Below are 22,603 nucleotides of genomic sequence, written 5' to 3' on the forward strand. Positions count from 1 at the left end.
ATAGAAACGACGACAAAACAAGGTAAACTACGTTCAAGCTAGCATGCTAGTGCTTATGTAAAAAGCGGAAAACACCTGTTAATGTTTAAATTGAGCGTTGCATTATGTCACTGTGTTACATAAAGATCGTAATTGGGCTGCAGAGGCAGTATACATTTATGATGTTGGCAGGGACTTCCTGCTTCTGAGGGTGAATTTTTCCACACCAGCTGCATGCGCGTGTGTGCGTGTAAAAGATAGGAGGCGGCTAAATTAGCTTCCGAATAAATGACAGATTGATTGCACATGTAAGTGTAATTTCAAATGACTCCAGGGTGTTGCTTGACATGAAAAAGTTACAAGACACATTTCCATCGCAGGGTATGATATAAGTGATCTGTTGCATTGGTAGGGTTAAACAGAAGTGATTCTTGAAATGAGAAATTAAATGAAACCGTCGTAATCCTGTCTGCTCTGTGTCTCCCTAGGAAAACAAACAACGCCACGCTGCATTAGAGGACTAATGCACTGTGAGAGCTCGCGGCTCGGGGCAGGGATGTAATAATCTTAGCTGGGATACTTGCAATAATAACTAAGTGACATTTATTACAGCAAGGGGGATTAAATAAGCAATATATATGTTTGGGAAATGCAGTGACGAATGCCAACAAGTGCTTTACATCTGTGCTACAACACAAATTGGAGGCAAATTAAAGAGAGCGATGTCAGTGCTGCAAATAGCAGAGCATCTTTTACTAGTATGATCAGTATAAGCAGTAGTAGTAAAAAGGCATAGATTATATGTCTCAAGTTTATAATATAATGTTACAAAAAGGAGTCAAATATGTATGTGGAGTTTTATTTTGAAAAGGCTTTTACTTTTCCTCGCTGAATGTAAACAATATTCTCTGTGGTATTATTGTGCCTTGGGGAAAAGACAGTTATGCAGCCATATTTTATTTTGCATTCAGCATTTTGTCTTCTTTCACAGGCGTAACAGTCCTGTTTAAACACATAAAACCAAACTTATCACTGAAAGAAAGGCAGCAATAAATCCACAAAATACTGCAGGATGCCAACAGAAATTCAGTTTAATTCTCATATACAGTGACGTCTGCGTAATCCAGTGAAGCTGTCCATCATAAAAGAGGTCATTCTTCAATTGTAGTCTTTTTTAAAAACACTTTTTACAGATTTACAAGCTCATAAATGAGCATTCTACTACACAACAAACGGTGCACTGACTTAAGCAGGATACATGTTGGATTTTTGGTGTTCCGGGTGTCCAGACTTGGACTTCCTCAGGTCCTGGATTGACTCTTAAGTGTTAAACCATTTGATATGAAACACCTGCAACACTTTTGGTTCATGCATGCTCTTGTTTTTTTAGCTGTAGTAGAGATAAATCCAGGGGTTGGTGCAGCTGTTGAGACTGGCCAGCAGCATGATGATGGCAAACACTGGACCTGTGGGAGAGACAGGGACAGGGAAATGTGTTAACAGGCTGAAATATATAGGCTCACATGTTGTTCAATATACGACACGTGGGCCTACAACAGAGATGTTACAGCTCCTTAGAAGAAATGAACCTGCTGTGCGTAATTTGGACACACCTTGAGTTGGCGCACTCATCGGGCTCCACGCAGACCACAACTGGACGACAAAAAACGGACTCCAGCACACTGTATATGCCAGTATGATGACAAAAGTCATTTTCACAGTCTTCAGCATGGCGTTGGACACCCCCTTCGTGCCCGCGCGCCCTGCCTGCAGCGCCTTCCTCTTCATGTTGAAGTAGATCGTTGTGCATATCCTAACTTGGCAGTGGAGCAGAATGACAGCAGGCAGGGCAAACACTGACAGAGTGATCCAGCTGATGTAGATCCGGCTCCCCCACGGTTCTATAAATGTCGCCCAGCAGTCGTACTGATTCTCCTCCACCTCCCGGAGAGAGAAGATGAAGAGCTGAGGAGAGCTGAAGGCGAGAGAGATGAGCCATGCTGCGCCTATGGAGAGATACCTCCTAAATGAGCCCTTTAAGAAGGAAACCATCGGCTTACACACAGCGTGGTACCTGTCTATGGTCATGGCTACTATCATATACGTGGAGGCAAACATCCCAACCACCTGCAGGTACTTTACGGACCTGCACAGGAAGTCCGTGCCGCGGAACCTGTGCGTAATTTCGATGAGAAACTGCGGTAGGACTTGGAAAAACGCAACCACCAGATCTGCCAAGCACAGGTGCAACAAAAACAACTGCGTCCTTGTGTTTCTTTTGCGTTTCTTCCAAAGTGTCCCCAAGAAGAAAAGATTCCCACACGTTGCGAACACAAAAACCAAACCCAGAATCCCGGCTCTGAGGAGCGCAAATTGTCCATACGCTCCTCCATCACCAGCTGGTGCCTTTTCAGAGCTGTTGGAATCCATTAAAGCGAGGACTCAATAGGTTCCCTTTACGTCCTGTAAATCCAGGGTTCAGTTACCATCCATAGTGTGGGAGTGATATTGCAGTGTTGCGGAGACGTCTCTACATTTTCCTCATTTGCGCGCGTGGTGCAAGTGACTGTGGTGGGGAGGGAGATCTATGACTTGAGGTGGTGAGGGGGTCAGTGTGCTGAGTGATGGCTGAATGTCAATTACAGGCTCATAAAACAGAGAAAAAAACGTAGAAGAAGAACGGTATTTGCTTAAAAGAAAAGAAAATGTACCAACATGTACATGTGTTTACAATCCTGAGATCTGGAACCTTAACAAATACACACTTAAGTAGAGTAGTAAGTGTAAAGTGTGTGTTACTAATTTCCATATAAGGCACTTAAATGTAATTTCCCCAATGAAATAATAGTGTCATTTAAGTTTTGCCCTTTTGTTGGCAGTTGACAGTAATTGCACCATAAAGTGCTGCAATAAAAGCTCAAACATTCAGACTGTAGATCCACAGATATTAATGCAAGTAACTGGAAACCACTCTGTGGAGTATGAGGCCTGTTGGATACAAAGGGCATGCACATTTTACAAATGCATTTCCGTTAGCTATAACAGTTAAAAGGAGGATGTTGGCTTGTTTAAACTGCCATTCAATCAAGCCATGCATGTAACATATTTTCAGATGACCTCAACTGCTTATTTAATTGTGGTCTGCACCATGCCCCGTCCATCTGTTTTCTGTACCACTTATCCTTCAGGGTTGCATGGGGGCTGCAGCCTATCCCAGCTGTGATTGGGCGAGAGGCGAGGTTACACCCTGGACTGGTAGACCATGCACACTCACGCCCACGCCTACGGGCGATTTTCACCAGTGAACCTAACGAGCATGTATTTGGACTGTGGGAGGAAGCCGGAGAACCCAAAGGGAACTCCACACATGCATGAGGAGAGCATGCAAACGCCACACAGAAAGGCCTGGATACGAACCAAGAACTGGCGACAGCGCTGACCACTGCACCACCGTGCAATGCACTAATCTTTCAACAGTTTTTAACACAGGTTTTCGGACATGACTTTGTCCTACATGATGATGTCATGAGGGAATTTATCTCAGACTTTTAAAAAATGTTTTTACAGGCCGAGTTAATTGTCATCTATAAGTACAAATGAATGCACTGTTCCTTTAAAGCACCACTACTTCACAAGTGTTTCTTTCCTTCTTTTCTCAATACTTATTTCTAATAATGCGTTACAGTGCATCATAATGACGCACAGGTCAGATAATGAAAGAGTGGCTATCAGTAGATAATTGGGACATACAGTGCAATCACCTCAACAAAAGAACAAGCTACAGAGTTGAGCCATTGACCCGTGAAAGAGGTTGAGTGGGCATGAAGCAGAAAAAGACGTAGCCTGCTGTCTTTGGCAAGTGAACAAAAGCTGCTTGTCGCTGAAGGATGCTGGTCACTGTCGATTTTGAGTAAGCAATGCGAAAAGATGCAGTGGTTTCCATTATGTTCGCCTGTATGGCACAATACCCTAAATAAAAAATAATAGCATGCAACAACGGTACTTTGTTGTCTGAAGAGGAACCGTAAAGTTTTTCTTTCCACTGTACTCTTACCTGAGTATAAATGTTCCATCCCCTGCGCACATTCCATTGGTAATAATTACTACCCTACTGCGATAAATGTCAGACACTCCCAGAGGTTCATTATAAGTATGTGCAGGCAACACTTCTCTTCTCAAAAGAAGTGATTTTTCAAGTGTTTTTTTTTCTCACAGCCAGGTGTTTCATTTCTCACCGTGTCAAAGAGGTCCTTTTCAGAAGGAGACTCCACTTGTATTAACCTTTGCCAGGGCAACCTGGTTCTGTCAGGTGGAGGATGTATTACTGTAATTTCCAGCTGACATATATATATCCTGCCATCGTCACACAGAAAGTCATCCTTTGGCTCTCTAATCACTGGAATATGACGACAATCAGCCCCACACAAGCTACAGTGTGGCAGGATTTCGTCTTGACTTCATTAAATCCAATACATTTCCCTTCAAAGAGACATTTTTAACAAGATATGATATGCCACAAACCACGCGACAGTTGGCTTCCCCCGGCTTGAAGTCTGACCCTGTTGAATCATTGATTACTTCAAGCCGAGGGAAACCCTGCCTTAGATCTCGGAAGCCTCGACATTAATTAAATCTAATAATTAGACAGATTCTACTGTTTTTCGCTCAATACACCAATATTCAGTGGAATATTTTAAAAGTACGTGGTTTGAAAAGCTCTTCCACAAAACTCATTTCACTTTGACAACTGAAGGTGCTCTCCATGGTGCTGAAATGCAGTGCTACTGCTGAAATGGTGAATTCAATACAACTCAAATACAATTAAATTACCAAAACAAACGAATCAAATATTGTCAGTGCATACAGATGTTTGTATATGCTGTTAATATTGTGTTGTGGATGCTTGATAATTTACTGTATTTGCTACCCATTTTGCATTAATGGTTTTTGATCAAAGTTATTTTGTCGACATCTGGTGGCCATTATAAAGCATTGCACTATACACGTATTTACAAAGAACCAGTCGTTTATTCGGCGTGGATGTAATACATTGAGAAGTGTTTACTGTAGTTAAAAGTTTTTTGTTTGTTTTTAAATAAACTTTATTGAACAAATATAATGCAAACAGTACAGACAAGTGCTCATAAATGCACTGTGCACGCATAGACTGTATTGTGTGCATGGTCCAACACGGCAGCTTAGTAGACCTACGTCACTTCCTCTTTTCTTCCTGTTTATTTTAACTTACACGCCCAGCACCCATACATTTAACATACCAGCACCAGTGAATGAATCATTTTGGCGACGTATTTAACTGTTCGTTTCATATGGTAAGACTGCCATTATTTGTTTATTTTGTTACACTTTGACTAACTAGCAATACGATGCTAACGGTTGTCTATTCTTTAGCTAACTTAGCAGTGGCTAATGTAACGTTTTTCAGTGTGCACATAGCATTCGCCATCTGTCTGCTTAGCAAACCAGCTTTCAAGCATCATGGTCGTGTGTTGTTTAACGTTATTCTTTTAAGTTGTTTAAGCATATAAGCTATTACAAACCGCTGCCTCCAATACCTTTGAATTAGCTTTAACGTAAAGCTTAGCCTAGCTAACGGTTAGCTTTATAGTTACTGTGGGACCTACTGAAGGCTAGTTAGCTAACAGTTGTGGGAGGTTTCAGTTTCAACTTAGCATCTTTATCTTATTTCGGAGGCGGATCAATACACATTAGGACAACGGATAATTCAAAACCACCCAGTGGGATTTCATGCGCCAATTTAGCAAGTTTAATCACATAAGTTTCTGTAAGAATGATCCAGAAGTCTCTCTCAGGGTGGCTCGGCGGTGTCTAACGTCGGGATGTTCAAAGGTTCACCGCTCTTCGGAGCAAAGTCTTGCTCTCAATAACGTCCGCGAGCCACTTCTCTCTGAACCTTGTCCTCCCGGGTGTGTGCACCAGCCTGTTCGACTCCACAATAAAGAGCACCTCCACGGGCAGAGTCTGGGGCTTGACTTTAGATATTCCCACGACGAAGTAGACGCTCGCCGTCCCTTGAATGGGCTTCCGCGGGGTCGGGGTACTGAAGCGGGCCCTGTAGTGATAGAAGGTATGGTGCTCCTCCGCGGTTGAGTGGAGGAAGTCCAGACTGTAAAGCCAGCAAGGCTGCAACTCCCAGGTTAAAATATAGTCCCTAATCTCCTTTTCCCCCACTTCGACTGTAAAGTCTTTGCATATCACCCAGTTAATAGTCCTCATCTCACTGTCATGGGAGTTATCTACCTGCTCCTTCCTGACAGAGTGGCGGTGTCTCTCCAGCAGGGTTTCCACAAGTTGAGCTGACTCTGCTGAGACCTTTAGATTTAATTCATGCCTGTCGTCCTCCATCATGTCTTTGTAAGAAGGAAGAGCAAACTGTGTGTCTGGGAACTGCAGGGTTTAAGTTGTGAGCACTGTTTTTGTTGCTGTAACGATTTCCATGGCGACCAGGTTGGGCAGTGTGTCACATAGAGCCCTCTACTGGCCATCTTTCCATTGCAGCGTAATGTATTTACTTCTATGAGAATGTGTTTTTTCTTGAGTTAATTTATTCCCTTTCTTTTTTTCCAGGAAACATTTGAACAAATTGCTCATTTCCCTGCAAAATGGAATTCCTACTTAAACCACTGTAGTTGATGGAAGGCAGTCTGCCAGAATGCTGCATGATTTTAGGCGTCATCCCTGATCAATTTGAAAGTTCTTCACTGCTGTTCCAAGCGAGCCAGCTAACGCATGTCTCGAATCAGGACCACACTGGACAGCGTCACCAAGGCAGTAGGCAGCACGGACCTCATCTCCAAGTTCTCCCGCTTCAAGCCTGGCTGCGCAGCGGTCGACGGCGCCCATGCGGAAAAACCTCTAGTCAAAGCTGAGATTTTAACCTCTACTGCCTCACCACCTGAAACCACCATGAAAGAAGAAGAAGAAGAAGAAGGCGGAGAGAGGAATACAGCGGAGGAAGAGCAGGTTACAGAAACGCCCTTTGTTGCTACAAAGATGCCAACGTCCAGTTTAGCTTCAGCAGCGACCGTGTCTGCGACGAGCTCTTCCTCGACTGTGGCTAAACAAACTTTGCAGCTGTTCCACCCAGGAGCTTTGTCCACCAACATGGATGAGACCTACAGGCATCTGGCTCAGCACATCAATAATTATTTTGGCACAAGCACACCAGTGGATGGAGGAGACAGCAGGCCGCCATCAAAACAGGAAAGAAGACCAGATGATTCTGCTTCCAAGCCCATTCTCAGCTCTATTACTCCGAAAAATGTGGACCACATTCCTATTTTGTCTCCAGTGGCAGAAGCTAAAAGTGTTGAAGCACCCACTACCTCTCCTCCTTCCTCAGAAAAGCAAAGTTCTCCACCCTCTTCTGACAGCCCCGCACCTGAAAGTGCAGCTCAGTCCACCCCTGCGCCTGCTACCTCCCCTAAAAAAGGCTTCACCCACTATCTCTCCTACCCCCGGCCCAGCGTTCAGGCGTTTGTCGGGAGCTACATCGCGCCACTGGTCCCCAAATTCAGAAGTGATTCCAAAAGCATTGCAGCTGAAAAAGACAAGCCAGCAGCAGTTGCTGTGAAAGAGAGCACTGTGGATAAGGTGGGAGAGAAGACGGATAGTGAGGAGGAGAAAGCAGAAAAGGCGAAGCAGCAGCTGCTGAGTCAAAGAGAGAAGGTAAAGTGCTCGAATGAATATAGAATGTTTTAACTGCGTTCGGTTCAAAATAGTCTGTGTCATGGTGTGTGTTTGTTATGCAGATAATAGCCAGGGTGAGCGTGGACAACAGGACCAGAGCTCTGGTGAAAGGCCTGCAGAGAGTCACTGAAGTCAAACTCCTCACCAGTCGAGTGGAGGAGCTCAGCGTTCACCTCCTGGAGTTCCCCGAGACGCGAGGTGTCGCCATCAAGGTAAGAGTGTTGCGATCACGGCGCGGCTCATTTTGATGTCAGACGTGTCGCAGAGTGCTCATGCGGGGGGAAATTTGCGATTGTGACCTTCAGGAGAGCGTGCTGCCCTGCCTGCTGCGTTTGCGCCAGGCTAGAGACCTTCCTCTTCAGGCTGCTGTGAGGGAAGCGCTGGCTCTGGTTGGCTACACTGAACCAGTCAAAGGCAGAGGAATAAGGGTCCTGGCTATAGACGGAGGAGGAACAAGGTAAACCTATTCCAGTGGGGAGGGGGGACTTAAGTATGTTCTGGAAAGTAACTGTTTTCTTTGCAGAGAAGTTCTATGTTTTTATAGCAGAGGATTACATATAATAGCTGTTAAACCTTGTGACTTTGTTACAGGGGCCTGCTGGCCCTGCAGACTCTCCATAAACTGCAGACCCTGACAGGCAAACCAATCCACCAGCTGTTCGACTACATCTGTGGAGTCAGCACAGGTAAACAGTCATCACTATTAAGTGTTCAGTAGTTTTACACAGACCCCCGCTGACTCTTCTGATACGAAACATGACTTGCACACTTGTTCTCTTCTCCTTCAGGTGCCATTTTGGCCTTCATGCTGGGAATCTTTCAGATCCCCTTGGAGGAGTGCGAGGAAATGTACAGGAAGCTGGGCGCCGATGTGTTCAAGCAAAATGTCATCGTTGGAACCGTCAAAATGGGCTGGAGCCATGCTTTCTATGACAGCGAAATATGGGAAAACATCCTTAAGTTAGTCTGCTTTCTTGCCTCTCTTGTTTCCTGTATTTCATCTTTGATTGAACAGACATTGAGGATGCCTAATTCTTCTGTTTGTATTTCCTGTAGGGAACGGATGGGCGAGGGGTTTATGATTGAGAGTGCCAGGAACCCAAACTGCCCGAAAGTAAGTCACAGCTTGTTTAGGCACTTTATATGACTGTGCCTGTTCCTCTCTAAATATTCCCTTCATATGTCCACCAGGTGGCAGCAGTGAGTGCCATTGTGAACAGGGGTTTACCCCTGAAAGCGTACGTGTTTAGGAACTACAGACTCATGCCAGGAGTGAGATCCCACTACCTTGGAGACTGCAAACACAAAATGTGGCAGGCTATCAGGGCCTCATCTGCCGCCCCAGGCTACTTCCAGGAATTTGTGCTGGGAAAAGATCTCCATCAGGTACGACATGGGAGTGAGAGACAGGGAGGTTCGTCTTTGGTCAGCTTAGGTTGAAATACTGAATATGAATATGGTTGTGTAAAGCTGAAACGATCAAACAAAAAATTATGAGACACAGAAAAATAGACCCATGAAGAGTTAAACCATATCGGGTACATTTTTAGGCATAAAACATCTGCATCAGTTATTGCCACAATCAATTTTGTCCCAAAAAGCAGCATGGAGATCAATAATCTTCTGACATAGTCCTTGAAGATGACTTTCCTTTTAACATTTGCATCAGTATTAGAGTAGTGCAGATTGCCAAAGTGATCTAAGGAGCCTAATTTACTGTGTAATCTCGCCATTCAACGCACTACCACTTTTCTGCCGCCTTGTGTCAAGGACACAAGCAGCCTGTGTATATCATTTCATTTTGCAAAAGCCATAACCTTGCAGGCGGTTTCCTAATTGGCTCATCCTCTCCTCTGGCTGTCAAGACTCAGAGCGAAAGTGAAGAGAATGAGAGAGAGAGAGAGAGAGAGGGAGTCCTTGGACCCCGTCTGTTCCCTCTGAAACATCAAAGGCTTCGTCCTCCTTTGACCCAGCCTGCCTTCCTGCAGAGAAATGAAAAGCTTCTGATTTGATTCCCCATGAAAGAGAATATCCAACAGGGCTCGTGCGTGTGTCACGGCATGTTTCAGGTGCTCCAAAATTGAAAAAAAAAAACAGTGGCTTAGTCAGTGATTTAGCATTTTAAGCTGATGAAAACATCAGGATCTTTCATTCAAATACTTCCCAGCCTGTAATGTGTTATTTTTCTATGAAGTTTGATTATTAGGTCAGATATCTTTAGATGGTCTTCACAGGCAGCGATTACACTCAAGGCTCGGTTTCATTCTGATAACCTACTTAAGCTAAATTAGCCTTGTCCCTGCTTCTAACAAGTGTCTTTCCCCTGTTGTTTCCGAATGTAAGAGTCCCTTTACAGCGTTTTAGTTAATAACAAATGCTAATCTGCATGTTTACTGGCCTAAGCCTTTATTCTCAGAGGCATTTAGAATTTGCCTTTGCCAAAAAAAGTGGCTGAAAATGCTTAAAATCAGGCCTGAAAAACTCGTGATGTTTGCTAGCTTGTTGCTAATGCGTTAGCTCGACAGAAATCTCCTCTTCCTCTTTGATTAGCATGCTAAGTAGCGTCCGTAAGTATCTGTTTTGTTCAGAGTTTCCCATGGACTCTGTATGGACAGCAGGGATGGAAAGATGGAGAGTGAATGAGTTGTGTGTGTCGTCCTCTACATTCCTCTTAGAGCTGTATAGTGTTTCATCGACAGTTTGAGCTGCCGTTGCCACCCACCGCTCTCACTCCTACTCTAGTTTTCAGCACTAGCAGCGGTATTTCTCAGGAAAAGTCTACCATCAAAACACAAGACATAAACGCAGTGGAAAAAGATGCGTTCAAGGACTCGATGTAGAAATTGTTCGCATAAAACCCCGGCAAATGCGTGCGTGAGGAGGCTGCATATTTATGTCTCTTGATTGGATAGCTTAGCTTGATGTCGTTCAGGCGACGCCTCAGGGTCAAAGGTTGAGGGTCAGAGCTGAGGAGCAGCTGTGTTATTAACCTGCTGTCTCAACGGTGCGCACTGTGTTCCAGTGTTTGAATAGTTTACACCTGAGGGTAAACAGCTTCATAATTAGGCTACGAGTGTTTTCGGCAGTTTGCTAATTATAATAGAGCAGAGCCCCTCTCCCCTCCCATCAGAGGCACTGAAATGACCTTTACCCCTGCTCTGCCGGGTAGGATCAGACCTCCTGTGTGCCAAACTCTCCAACAATATTAATCCACTACAACGGCTGGATGTGGTCCAGAGCTGGACTCGGGGAAAGACTGAGAGAGAGTGTTCAGCGCTAAATCTGCCCAGGCATCCATTCAGCTTGATTGTTCACTTTCTGTTATAGTTGGCATTAATCAGATCAACAACTCCAGTAACATTATCATGTGAGAAACAGACAAATCAAGCACATCATTTGTGGTTAGCGCCTAAATTCAATACTGAAATAAAAGATGCTTTTTAACGCAGCTTTTAGATTCTTAATCTTGCTTCAGTCTGCACCAAATTCCTTTTAAAAAATGACTAATTTAAAGGGGCCGTTCGCTCCTGGAAAAAGCTACTGTCAGTCAAAGCTGGTGTTCTCTGCAATCGATAGAAGCAATGATATTTGAAATTGGCGCCATCACTGTGGAGAAAGTTGTATAAACGGCTAGTGGTTTTGCCCATTCTACATTCCTACAACACCCAGCGTGCATTGCGCCCCTCCCTCGGAACGGCCTGAGCAAGAGACGCTGGAGTGAAATACTACTATTTTCCAGTCAAGGACATTGATCGCTGCAGGCTTAGAGCGGTACAGAATCTGAAATACGCTGAGAATATACCGGTGGATCGTCAAAAAAATCTTCAGGTCTGCAGTCTACATTTCAAACCTGACGATTTTGAACGAGACGTGACATCGGAGGCGGGCGTCCTAGATTGAGGAAGTGTAGTTTAGCAAGCTCAATGGTCATCTGGCGGGGGTTTTCCAGGGCCCATTGGAGAAGCAGATAACGTCCTCCAAAGCCACAGAGCGAAACTGCATTTTTTTCCTACCGTAATAGCATTAGCTCCTCATAATAGCATGATAGGACTGAGGTTGAAAATCAGCGAACTGGCAATAATAAACAGGGCAGTTTGCCAGCACATCTCTAGACAGGAAGCTTCTTTTCCTCTGGACTACAGCTGTGCAGCTCGTTCTCTTCGCCTCACTTGACCCCTGCATGCTGTCACAATAAATATATTAAACCTAGAGGCAAAATCTATACACCCAAAGTGCCCCTTTTTTTTCATTAACCTTGGTTGGTAAGCATATTTGGGTGATGAAATGCTGGAGGTGACTTTACAGCTTTAGGATCCATTCTCATCTGTCTCCTCCTTTTAGGATGGAGGGCTCCTAATCAACAACCCTACAGCGCTGGCCATCCATGAGTGTAAGTGTCTGTGGCCCAACACACCGCTGCAGTGTGTGTTGTCTTTGGGCACCGGGCGGTACGAGACGGCGGGAAAGAACGGCACGACTTACACCAGCCTCAAGGCCAAGCTCACCAACGTCATCAGCAGTGCCACAGATACAGAGGGTAAGACACATACTCATATTTATACACCACAGATAAGAGACAACAGGCACAGGTTTCTAGCTTTGATACCTAAATTCGTCCCCCATCCATCCTTATTCCAGAGGTGCACACTATGCTCGATGCCCTCCTCCCCCCCGACACCTACTTCCGCTTCAACCCCTACATGAGCGAGGACATCCCGCTGAACGAGAACCGCGTGGAGAAGCTCAACTTCCTCAAGAGCGAGGGCGAGCGCTACCTGGAGCGCAACGAGGCCAAGCTGAGGAAGGCGGCCAGCGTGCTGAACCAGGAGAAGAGCACCATCCAGAGGCTGGCCGAGTGGGCCAAGCTGAAGGCCGACATGTACGAGGGGCTCCCCTTTGTGTCCAAGCTGTAGGCAGTGGTTTGGCAGAGAGAGATTTTTAAGGTAAGAAGACATGGAGTGGTAAAGCTCCCAAAGCCTGGACGATTAAGCGTTGGAAAGGGAGCAAACTGTACACGCTTTTTAATGATGGTTTGATATGTCTAGCTAATACTGAGCTATCATAATGTATTAAAAAGGCATTAATATAAAGTAAATAACAGGGTGAATGAGCGACAGGCTTTTACTTTGAAAGGAACTGAGCAGGTTTGACACTATGAACATTCACTTGACTGATTCATAAATATATGAATTATAAGCTAGCTTGAAGTGTTTGTTTTGGAACGCACAAAGACAATGATGTGGTGCTGACGTGAGCATATCAGGAGTTGATGGCTGTAGGAAACTTTTATTTTGTAAAGAAACATGAAAGACTGACGTTCCTTTGCATTTCAGTAACTTGAATACATGATTGCACAGCGCAAACAGAAACACGACTGCCTATTTCTAACACTGAAGACGGACCTCATGCACTTTGTAAAGTAGGATTCTTAACCGAGGAAATGTAAATAACATTTGAAGTGATTATAAATTATTTGAGTGCTCTTGCTAGAATTTAAGAATAATGCAGCCACACTGAGATCTCTCCTGATACTAATGATAATGTATCAGAATGTGATTTACTGTTTTCCTCATAGTAAAAAGCATGTTCTCTATTGTGGCCGAATGATGAAGCTTACAAAGCTTTTGCCTTTAACCCCCCTCAAGAAAATCCTCAGTCTAAAAATACTTTTCACCAATGACTGTATATATAGATGGACGACGAGTCTCCCATCTGCTCTCATTGTATGAAATTGTTGGGAAAATAACCCCCGTGACAGGCGCTGCCATCTTCCGATGGTGACGTCATTTGGAGCCAGAGCTGCGCAGTAGTGATACGCGGGTGGAGCCGCTGTAGCCACTTCAGCTAACCAAAACACACGCTTAACTTACTTAAAAACAGCAAAGATGCTACACGTTAGCATATTTACAGCTGCTTGTGTTGGTCTGAAGCAGACGTTCACAGGTATTGAAACTTCAATGATTGTTTTAGTTATGTCTCTTCTCGCTGATCCTCGGAACAGATTGGCTGCAGGAACCGTATTCGTCAACAGAGCTGTCAATCATCCTTTTTACAGCATCAAATAACTAATAAAAAATTAAAAATCATTAAAAAACATTAAAAATCTTGTCAGAAAAATGAACACTTGGACATGAATCATCATGATAAGAACTAACTATAATGACAGAAACAATGTTTGAGAAACATTTATTTGGCGTGTATTTTGATTTTATAGTTTGACTCATGTCCCATCTGTTAACATGGAGGAGGCGGGCTTTATGACCTATACTGCAGCCGGTCAGCAGGAGGCGGTAAAGATGTTTTGGCTTTGCTTTTCGGGAGCTGTGATGTCGTCCATCTTTTTATACAGTCTATGCTTTTCACATAGTGAGAATCCTAACTGTCCCTTTTCCTCCCATCTTTGTTGCTTCATGGACGCGAAAGAGAAAAAATGTCATGAAGAAATAAAACCTGGTTTTTAAACCTTGATATAAATTCTTCTCTTGCGTCCTCTGTATGATTTCTTCCAAATGTATGAATGGGTTGGGAATGTATGTCAGACTCAACACAAACACAATAGAGTTGTCACAAAGGAATGCTTTGTGATGCATTGCTTTTTTATTCCACTTGCACACGTTGATTTTCTGCTTCATTGTTTCGATCCCATTGAAGATCCTCTGAAATTCCTCCCAGTCACTCTGTCGTTTCCCCAATCAACGTGAACAATGCGCCACGAGGAGGCAAAGCCACACTGCGCCGCAACAATGACACATGTCAGAAAGATATAGAATTATATGTCAAGTATTTCACACTGATGCTGCGCTGCTGGTTTCAAACTGTCAGAGTTGACGCAGGATTGACTGATAGATTGATGTCACATATTTCTGTTCCTCCGATGGCAGCCGAAGCTTCACTTCATTGCAGCTCTTACCGCCTCTCCCTCTCGTCGGTTTGGAATCGTCCCGTATTAGAAACTCAAATGCAGGCTCCTTACTGAGTAAATACAGACTGTCTGTATTTCCATGTATCCACGGCAACGATCACATGTATATGGGAATACCTCTCGCCTTTCAATCCCTCTTTTGAGTGGGCGGTGCTAAATGGGGCCCAGGAGACACGTGCGTACACACTTCCAGACGTTTGTGAATAAATGCGTCCCAGACCACCTCCGTATGTGGCCTGAGTGATCGGATCTGAATCCGTCCTGAGGGTGTTCACACCTGTACACTTGTGATCCAATCACAAAAACCACATGTTGATACCAGATGTGAACAGGAAACGTCAACAGCCGGGTTGTCTAGACTTGGCCTTACTCCGGACGGGTCTTTTAAACAAAATGATTAATTAATTAACTGAAATTTCCAATGTTTTATTAATGATTTTCTTCACCAACATGTTTTTGGGTGCATAAGAAGCAGAAAGTAGATGGCTCTGGCCACTAAGACGTTTCAGTCTGCATTGTAAAGCCTGCTGTAGTACATACAGCAGTCGTTTAATGTTCGTGCCCCTCCATGGCCGACAAAGTGGCTACGGTCTTTTTCTTATTTTCTTTTGAAAATATTCACAATAAAAATTGCCTGGTTTTGAGTCAAATTACTCCCTGAAATATGGAATATAAATTATATTTCAATTAAGGAAAACAGAAAACCGAGGCAACAGTTAAGCTTAGCGGCTACACCGCGCATCCCATGTACAGAGGCTCAGTCAGTCCTCAAAGCAGCGGCTCTTTGCCGCGTGGCTCTCCTCATCTGTTTCTGACAACACATTACACAACTCAACATTTAGTATTAGGGATGCACGATATTGGATTTTTTGCCGATATCCGATATGCTGATATTTTACAACTCATTTAGCCGATTACCGATACCGATATTTTTTTCCCGCACACCTGATTGCAGAGATCATCAACTCTCTTCTGTATTGGAATTAGCGTGCAGTATAATGGTGATCCTCTTATCACATTTGTTACAACGGTCGGGGTGACGCGTCATGAGATGGTTAATCAAGTTTGTAGTGTTGAAAGACTTTGCCTTGGCTCCTCTTCGCATCACCGAAGCTGAGCAGTCATTGCAAATAGCAGTTTTGCTATCTGTTGTGGACACTTTGAAAAACTTCCACACCACGGACATTTTGGATTCTAACTCTGTCATGCTGCAGGTAGACACGTGACGTCATCACGCTGTGCCGCACAGGTCTTCTTCGCGCCGGGGACATTGCGCCAAGTCGGGCATTTAATCAAGTATGCAGCAGCCCATTATTTTATCGGTTAATTATATCGCCGGATATCGGCGTGTTGGCCGATATCCGTTCATTTTTAAGCCAATGTCGGCCGATACCGATAACGTGCCGATAATATCGTGCATCCCTATTTAGTATGCAAAGAGAGCAACAAAACAAACAGATATAAAGGTACAAATCTGATCTCATCTACATGCATTATAAATAATGTTGTTAATAATTCTCTTGCAGATTCAAAAAGCAAATGCATGCACAAACATTAAGACAAAATATCGCTGAAATGCATATCACATATTAAGCAATTAAAACATTAGCTTCCAGGTGGAAGGGAAATAGTGCTGTGGCTTCATAGTCTCCTGAATTTGTCTGATTTACGATTAATGCCCAAAGACACCTTGAGAAGTTTTGGTGTCCTTATCAAAGAGATTTTTTGTCGTATGATTTAATAAAGTTTTCTTTCATAGCTGACTTCTGCTTGCCTCACTTCCCCGTTGAGCCTTACAGCATTACCCCACACCTTCCGCCAACCTGAAAGACTTTGAACACAGAGGCTTAATTGTTGCTGTGAAATTCCTCCAGTCAAACCCGGCATTAATATTATTTAAGCCTCCAGTTGGACTGTGTGCAGACTGAGCGTCTCTGACAGGCACAGCCGGGGCAGACAAATGAGGTGAACATGAGATTAACGCTCTGTGGCGATGCTCATCCTGTTGGCAATTCCTTCTAGCGTGAAAGGCCAAAGTGCCAAGGTGAAGCGAAGCCTGCCAAGCTGTGTTTACATGAAGAAGTGAGACATTTATATATAGTTCATACCGCTGCGCTATTAGTTGCTTGTTGTGGCAGGAGCTGTCTTCCTCCTCCTCCTCCTCCTCCTCTCGCAGAATCGGATCGTCTGGTCTTATGGTGTTCCCTAGCAACTGGTATATTCCCCCTCTCATTTACAATCTTCTCAATGTATGTGCACCCACGTTAGCCTAAAATTGTCCCTGATTTTGCAGGAGTGTGTTACACAATCGACCTCTTTTATTATTTTGGATTTTGATGCGCAAAGAAAGTGATCACAGTCAGCCAACCACCGTATCTTGTTTTTCACCCTCTGTCATTTGTACGCTTCATTAGCCGAACATGTGCCAGGATGTGCCACCGTCTTAATCAAACAACAAGTGCAGCATGTTTGAAGAAGTTTTTACAAGTTGTTCTTGCATTGTTTAGTCACGGCTCCGCTTTGCTTTTGAACGCACCGCAGCATCAGGACTGTTATTGCAAACATAAAAAAGCAGTTACACGTGTGATCATAGTCTTTACGGTAGCTCCAGTGGTGCAAATAAAGCAACAAATACTTCCCTGAGGGGGTTTGAAGTGTGTGTGAGGCGCACGCAGGGATAGAAGTGAGGGAGAAGGGATGGATTTGTGCATTAAAGTGTCGCTGCAGAGGGGAAATATCAGCAAAGGGCTCGAGGAGGATTGTATTCTGTATTTTCCTTCTGGGTCATGTCAGGTTATGAAGCATAAAGAAGCACCTACAAGATCCACGTTGGAAAGGGCGCTGTGTAAACAATAACAGTACCTGGTCGCTGTCAAAGAGACATTGTCCTGCTATAATATACCCTGCCTGTGTAAACCTGTTTTAAAGTACACACTCGCTCATCCCAAGACTGTAAAATGATACCAAAACATGCTGCGTGTTTTGTCTTATAAATGTAGCACAAATCCATTCAACTGAAATTGTTATGTTTAAAGCGCCTGGGAGAATGTAACACTCTGCAGCGGTATGTCTATAAAAAAAACCCACATCTGCGTGCCGTCGTGAAAAGAAGCCGTTTACACTGTGCTGCGGTTCTCCGCAGATATCTGCCAGTCGGTTAGCGTGGCGACACACCTGCGCACACAAAAACACACGCACACACATCCTGTTTGTCCAAGAGAATGAATGCATGAATGTCAAACAACGCTGTCAGTGCCCACCGTTGCAACGTACTGTGCGGTGGGAACGCAATCTGTTAGGTCAACATTGAAAAGAAAATGTTATTGTTTTCTAAGTTACACCCATAGAAAGTAATGATGCGTTCAAAGCAACACACGCATGTATGGACACACCGGCGACATATTTTTAGCTCGTGTTGGATCATGTTTAGTGAGACGGCCTAAATTGTTAAAACTCCTCCAGGTCTTGTCACCGGTACGAGTAGCAGCATTTCATGACTCACATGTGAAAGCCCCTTGGCCTGTGTGAGTGTTACATATGTTCGTCATTTGAACAAACTGTGCGTATGTAACCCTTTTTTTCCCACACTGTGCAGATGTCCTGAACATGCCTTACGGTGAGCTAACTGGTTGCATTCTTTGCACCTTTCATGAACGAAGACGGTGAAAATGTGACGGTGACATGCCTGGGCTGCCCCACTTATGAGGTTATTTAACACAGCTGCCAAGTGAGTCCCTGAGTCTGAATGGGATGTAGGTTGGTGGGCCAGTAATGATAATGTAATGTGCAGCGGGGCGTTTGACACCAGCAGGGTCTTGTCTGTGTCTGCATGGACCACCTGTGCTGTGTTGATAGAAGAGAAGCACCTGTGTCTCTCTTGTGGTCAGGGGAAAATCCAGAACCAGGAAGGATTTTTTCAGCTTTTATTAACAGTAGAAGGATGACATGAAATGGGAAACAGGATGAAACCAGGGTACAAAGCTGCAGTAATGAAAGAAGTATACAGATCCCTTACTTAATAACTGCAAAAGCCCCTTTTTAGAACCCTATAAAAGTACTAATTTGAGTCTGAATGTGACACTTAAAAATAATGTTAACTTATTTTTATATAAAAGCATGAAACCTGGTTAACTCTGACAGTTTTGGGCCCTGAACATATTCAGATATGAGGCCATATTGCGACTGTGGCATCGATTTTACTTCCCACCGTAACTGACTTACGTATACAGCATCAAGTCAGATGCTACCATGATTTCTCAAACTCTTCATATGTTTTAAGTTTCATCCTTTAATGAAAAAGTGACATTTTTTGGCCACTTGATTAGAGGGTACTTTACACCACTGCCAGGTTGGACCTAATACAAAGGACAAAACACTTTATAGTCTGCGCCCCAAACCCTTTTAGGCCACCAGGGTTCAACCGAAAAATGGATCATTAGTAGTATCACTACATTTGTTATGTTGTAGAAGACCGACTGATTAAATCCCAAATGAATACACTTTATAAAAGCTGGTTATCCAGTAATAAATATCATAAAGTATAAATTTAACCTGGTAAATTAAAAAAAATTATATATACAAATACAAGGAATATATTTTTTGAATTAGGTTGGTTTATATTGTATTACCACATAGCCTACACACAAGGCTATAGGTGAGTTTATTATATATATAGAGAGAGAGAGAGAGCACACATAGACACAATGAGGAACCGTAACAGTCCTCTGCAGGGTTGTTGTTTTGCTTTTTTATTTCACACATTACTGTCTGCAGGTCCCTCTGCTGCCGCTCATTAAAACGGGGTCGCTGCTGTTGCTATTTTCTGTTTCCTTTCTTCCTGCACCGGACTGGCAGCCACTGACAGATAACAGAAAATAAAAGAGGTCTCACTCTGATAAATTCTCCATGTACCAAAAGTCCAAAAGTAAAATATTTCAGAGATTGTGATCTTCCCAGTTTTAAAAAATGTTTCTTAGATATTCAATACATTCTTCCACTCTTTTCACATTGTCCCATTCTAAATTATAATCTAATACTTACCAATACGCTTACAGTCCTGCATAATAAATAGGCCTACAGACAAACAAATTATTGAAGTGATATAGTCCTAATTACACATTAACAGATTATTTATCCAACGACGTTATGTGGTTCAACTGCAACAGTTGTTGTGAAGATGCTAAATGCTTTAAACAATTAACAACCCTCGAAAGAGCCCACGAGATGACGCCCAGTTAAGAAGAATCGCTCTGGAAGGTTCGCCAGGTTTTTCGCCCAAGAGTGAGTCGTCTCACGCAGGTATAGACGATCTTTGTCGCTGCTGGTTTGACAGCGGCGGGGGAGCTGGTGAGGAGAGCGGGGGATCCGTGTGGACCACAGCTTGCTGCTGCAGCGGCTGAGTGAGGGAAGGACGCACTGGCCGGGCACAGTCCCTCTCACACACACACATACACACACACCTCATCCCTTTCTACAGCATCAGCACACACTCAGTAGCGGGGGAGGAAACGGGAGCCGGTTTGCTGCAGACGGTGAGTTTTTCATGCCTGCCTTTTTATCTTTTTTATTAAAGGATGGTGAATGCATTTTTCCTTCCCGTTGTCTTCAGCACCGCCGTGAGAATAATGGTGCAGTGGATGTGTCAAGCCGGTCTATTTTAATCCGCCACTGCATCCCGGTGATGCTGCTTGACGAGGGCGACCAGGTGCAAATAATCCAGCAAATATGGAGGCGCCTGACGCTGATTGTCGTGTTTTTATCCGGATTCTGCGGAGCATCAAAGGCAGACCATTGCAGCCACTGCACTGTCTGCACGCGCTGCATCTAGAGCGGCAACCATCAAAGCAGCATAAGGGAGGGAAAGCAATGTGTTGATCGGCTGTTGTGTTGAATGAAGCATAGGTTTGTGCGTATTGTTGCTGCTGCTGCCGGCCGGTGCGGACAGGCCCCGCAGGCTGAGAGGATTATTTGATGTCTGCAAGCGATGCTGCCAGATGTAGCTCAGCTCCTCGAGCTGTCAAGCCAATTCTTAAGACTTCAAGGCGGAAAACCCCACTAAGGCCTTGTTTTTAGATGTAAGATGTAGCGATATGAGTGCTTAGCAGGTGTCTACTGATCATCAGGGTGGGGGTTGGTCTACATTTTTCATTGATTCTTCTATGAAGTAAATTAGAGGCTTCCAGAAAGGATTTTTGTTGCTTTTTTCCCCTTTAATATGCTAACTTACTCTCAGCAGTTTCTTGTTTTTCATAAAGGAAATACATCCTTCTACTTGTCTCCAATGCAAAGACCTTAACAGACAGAAGGGAGTGGATAAAGATTGAGATTTACTTGGCAGTTGCAGTTGGTTGGAGTCAATCAAACAGCATGATTGATCTTTTGATGAATTCACTGATTTAGAAAAAGATTTATTAGGAACCTCATTTGCAAAAGAATCATACGGCAATTCAAAAGCAGTCAAAGTCAGTGCTCAAATTAGTCAACAAATTAATTAATATAATTATTAATTAATCAGTCAATATTCAACTCAAAGTGACAAACACTTTCTCCTCTTAGGCTAAAGACGAAATGATGAACTGATAATACGGTAATGGCAAAGAAACGTCATACACCCTGTCTGTCCATTTAATCTGTAAAACCTTTATCAAATTTTCTGCAGTTGACAGACAACTGTATCATATACTGTATGATGCTGGTGGTGTATGTGTGTGTGTATAGGAATATAGGGGGCATCAGCCCTACACGTGTCCCCCTCTGTCCTTATACAGAGTATATTGCACTTTTGCTGATTCATATTCTGCTCTAATCTCTGTTAAAAGACACTCTTGTTTCCACAATAGATATGCTGAGTTGTCCTGTTGATCAGTGGTTGCTTAATTTCCGTTGTGGCAACATATTGTGTTGCATCGCTTGCTTGATTGGCGATAACAGATGCTTGGATATATTGTTTGCGGTATACAGCATGCGACCATAGGTTTCACACCTGAGTGTGAAGAATCATTGTGATTATACTTCCAGTCAGGTCTGTTGATGTTGTAACACTATGTGGTGCAGTATGACATGTTTACTTGTGTCCACTTTGACCCTCAACCAAACTTCATGCAAATAAGTGTCGATTTTATTGCGAATTCCTTCTGAGCTATTGCATCCTCTTGTTGCACTGCACACACTTGGTAAATGTAATCCATTGCAGTGAATGGGAAGCCCTCCATTGTGTTGTGCACACCTGATACTGAGCTAACATGCTGATATCAGAGTGGTAACCTACATTTAGAAAGTTGCAGTCAGCATTTCATACTGCATTCTCGCACACAGGAACAGAAGGCTCTGCCTCCCTTTGTATCCAGCTAAATAAAGACGACCGTTAATAGAAATTGTGGCTTGAATTTCCACTTATATAACTTATGTTTTACTGGAAAGATTCAGTCATAATTATTAGTGCTTTTAGTGCTTCGTTTTAATGTCAGTCGGAAAAACACAGGTGTAATCAATCAAAGTAATTCCATTAAGTCACTTGAATGGAGTTGAGTCATCGTTAATGATACGAGTAACACCTGTGCTAACGAGTTAAACTGTCTGCTGTCTGGAAGGCCTGCTGTGCCGTTGTTAACAGACTAAATTACGTAAAAATACCTTAAAATTAACCTGTCCACATTTAATTTATGTGGAGTGGAAATAAAACAGTCTGATTAGGAGTAATTTCTCTAAAAAGCCTGCGTTATTACAGGTCGTATAATACTGTGCCATGTCATGGCTTGGCAGGTACTGTGTGTTGGCACCACCATTGCTGTCGGCCATCTTTCTCTTCCCCAGAGACATCACAAGGCATGACTTGTGACAAGTCCCCTGACTGTCAGTGCAGCAGCAAGCGCGGAGCCATTACTCACGCCAGATGCAGTGTCATCGTCAGTCTCCTGCCCCCCCCCCCCCCCCCCCGTTTCTCCACGGACCATTAGACACGAGTCAGGTGATGGA

The 22,603-nt window shown here is 43.7% G+C and overlaps 3 protein-coding genes across 5 annotated transcripts in view; 2 read left to right on the forward strand and 1 right to left on the reverse strand.

The window, feature by feature from the left end:
- Positions 1–1,082: 1,082 nt before the first annotated feature.
- Positions 1,083–2,409, reverse strand: avpr2l (arginine vasopressin receptor 2, like). Its single transcript, XM_069670953.1, has 2 exons — positions 1,593–2,409; positions 1,083–1,445 (listed from the first exon to the last, which is right to left on the reverse strand). The coding sequence occupies exons 1-2, from the start codon at positions 2,407–2,409 to the stop codon at positions 1,366–1,368; spliced, it is 897 nt and encodes a 298-aa protein (XP_069527054.1). The 3' UTR covers positions 1,083–1,365.
- A 2,780-nt stretch (positions 2,410–5,189) lies between these two features.
- Positions 5,190–14,155, forward strand: pnpla8 (patatin-like phospholipase domain containing 8). Its single transcript, XM_069671044.1, has 10 exons — positions 5,190–5,309; positions 6,586–7,686; positions 7,770–7,919; positions 8,013–8,164; positions 8,299–8,393; positions 8,496–8,667; positions 8,764–8,821; positions 8,899–9,093; positions 12,049–12,244; positions 12,346–14,155. The coding sequence occupies exons 2-10, from the start codon at positions 6,748–6,750 to the stop codon at positions 12,618–12,620; spliced, it is 2,232 nt and encodes a 743-aa protein (XP_069527145.1). The 5' UTR covers positions 5,190–5,309; positions 6,586–6,747; the 3' UTR covers positions 12,621–14,155.
- A 5,879-nt stretch (positions 14,156–20,034) lies between these two features.
- Positions 20,035–22,603, forward strand: part of LOC138599311 (neuronal cell adhesion molecule-like) — a 59,819-nt gene continuing 57,250 nt past the window's right edge. For 2 of the 3 annotated variants that reach the window (XM_069670911.1, XM_069670913.1), the window contains exon 1: positions 20,035–20,160. The gene's annotated coding sequence lies outside the window, so the exon portion shown is untranslated. The remainder of the gene's footprint in view (positions 20,161–22,603) is intronic. The other variant, XM_069670912.1, reaches the window with a different exon arrangement.

The sequence above is a fragment of the Semicossyphus pulcher genome, unplaced genomic scaffold (assembly GCF_022749685.1).
Source record: "Semicossyphus pulcher isolate SPU_LCO1_2020_fin unplaced genomic scaffold, fSemPul1.0.p SCAF_20, whole genome shotgun sequence".
Lineage (NCBI taxonomy): Eukaryota > Metazoa > Chordata > Actinopteri > Labriformes > Labridae > Semicossyphus > Semicossyphus pulcher.

Bases quoted from the DNA above. Each gene is read 5' to 3' on its own strand.
- pnpla8 (XM_069671044.1), top strand. From the start codon at position 6,748: ATGTCTCGAATCAGGACCACACTGGACAGCGTCACCAAGGCAGTAGGC. The intron at 7,687-7,769 runs GTAAAGTGCTCG...TTTGTTATGCAG, and splicing joins TGCTGAGTCAAAGAGAGAAG to ATAATAGCCAGGGTGAGCGT. The intron at 7,920-8,012 runs GTAAGAGTGTTG...TGTGACCTTCAG, and splicing joins CGCGAGGTGTCGCCATCAAG to GAGAGCGTGCTGCCCTGCCT.
- avpr2l (XM_069670953.1), bottom strand. From the start codon at position 2,409: ATGGATTCCAACAGCTCTGAAAAGGCACCAGCTGGTGATGGAGGAGCG. The intron at 1,446-1,592 runs GTGTGTCCAAAT...TCTCTCCCACAG, and splicing joins GATGAGTGCGCCAACTCAAG to GTCCAGTGTTTGCCATCATC.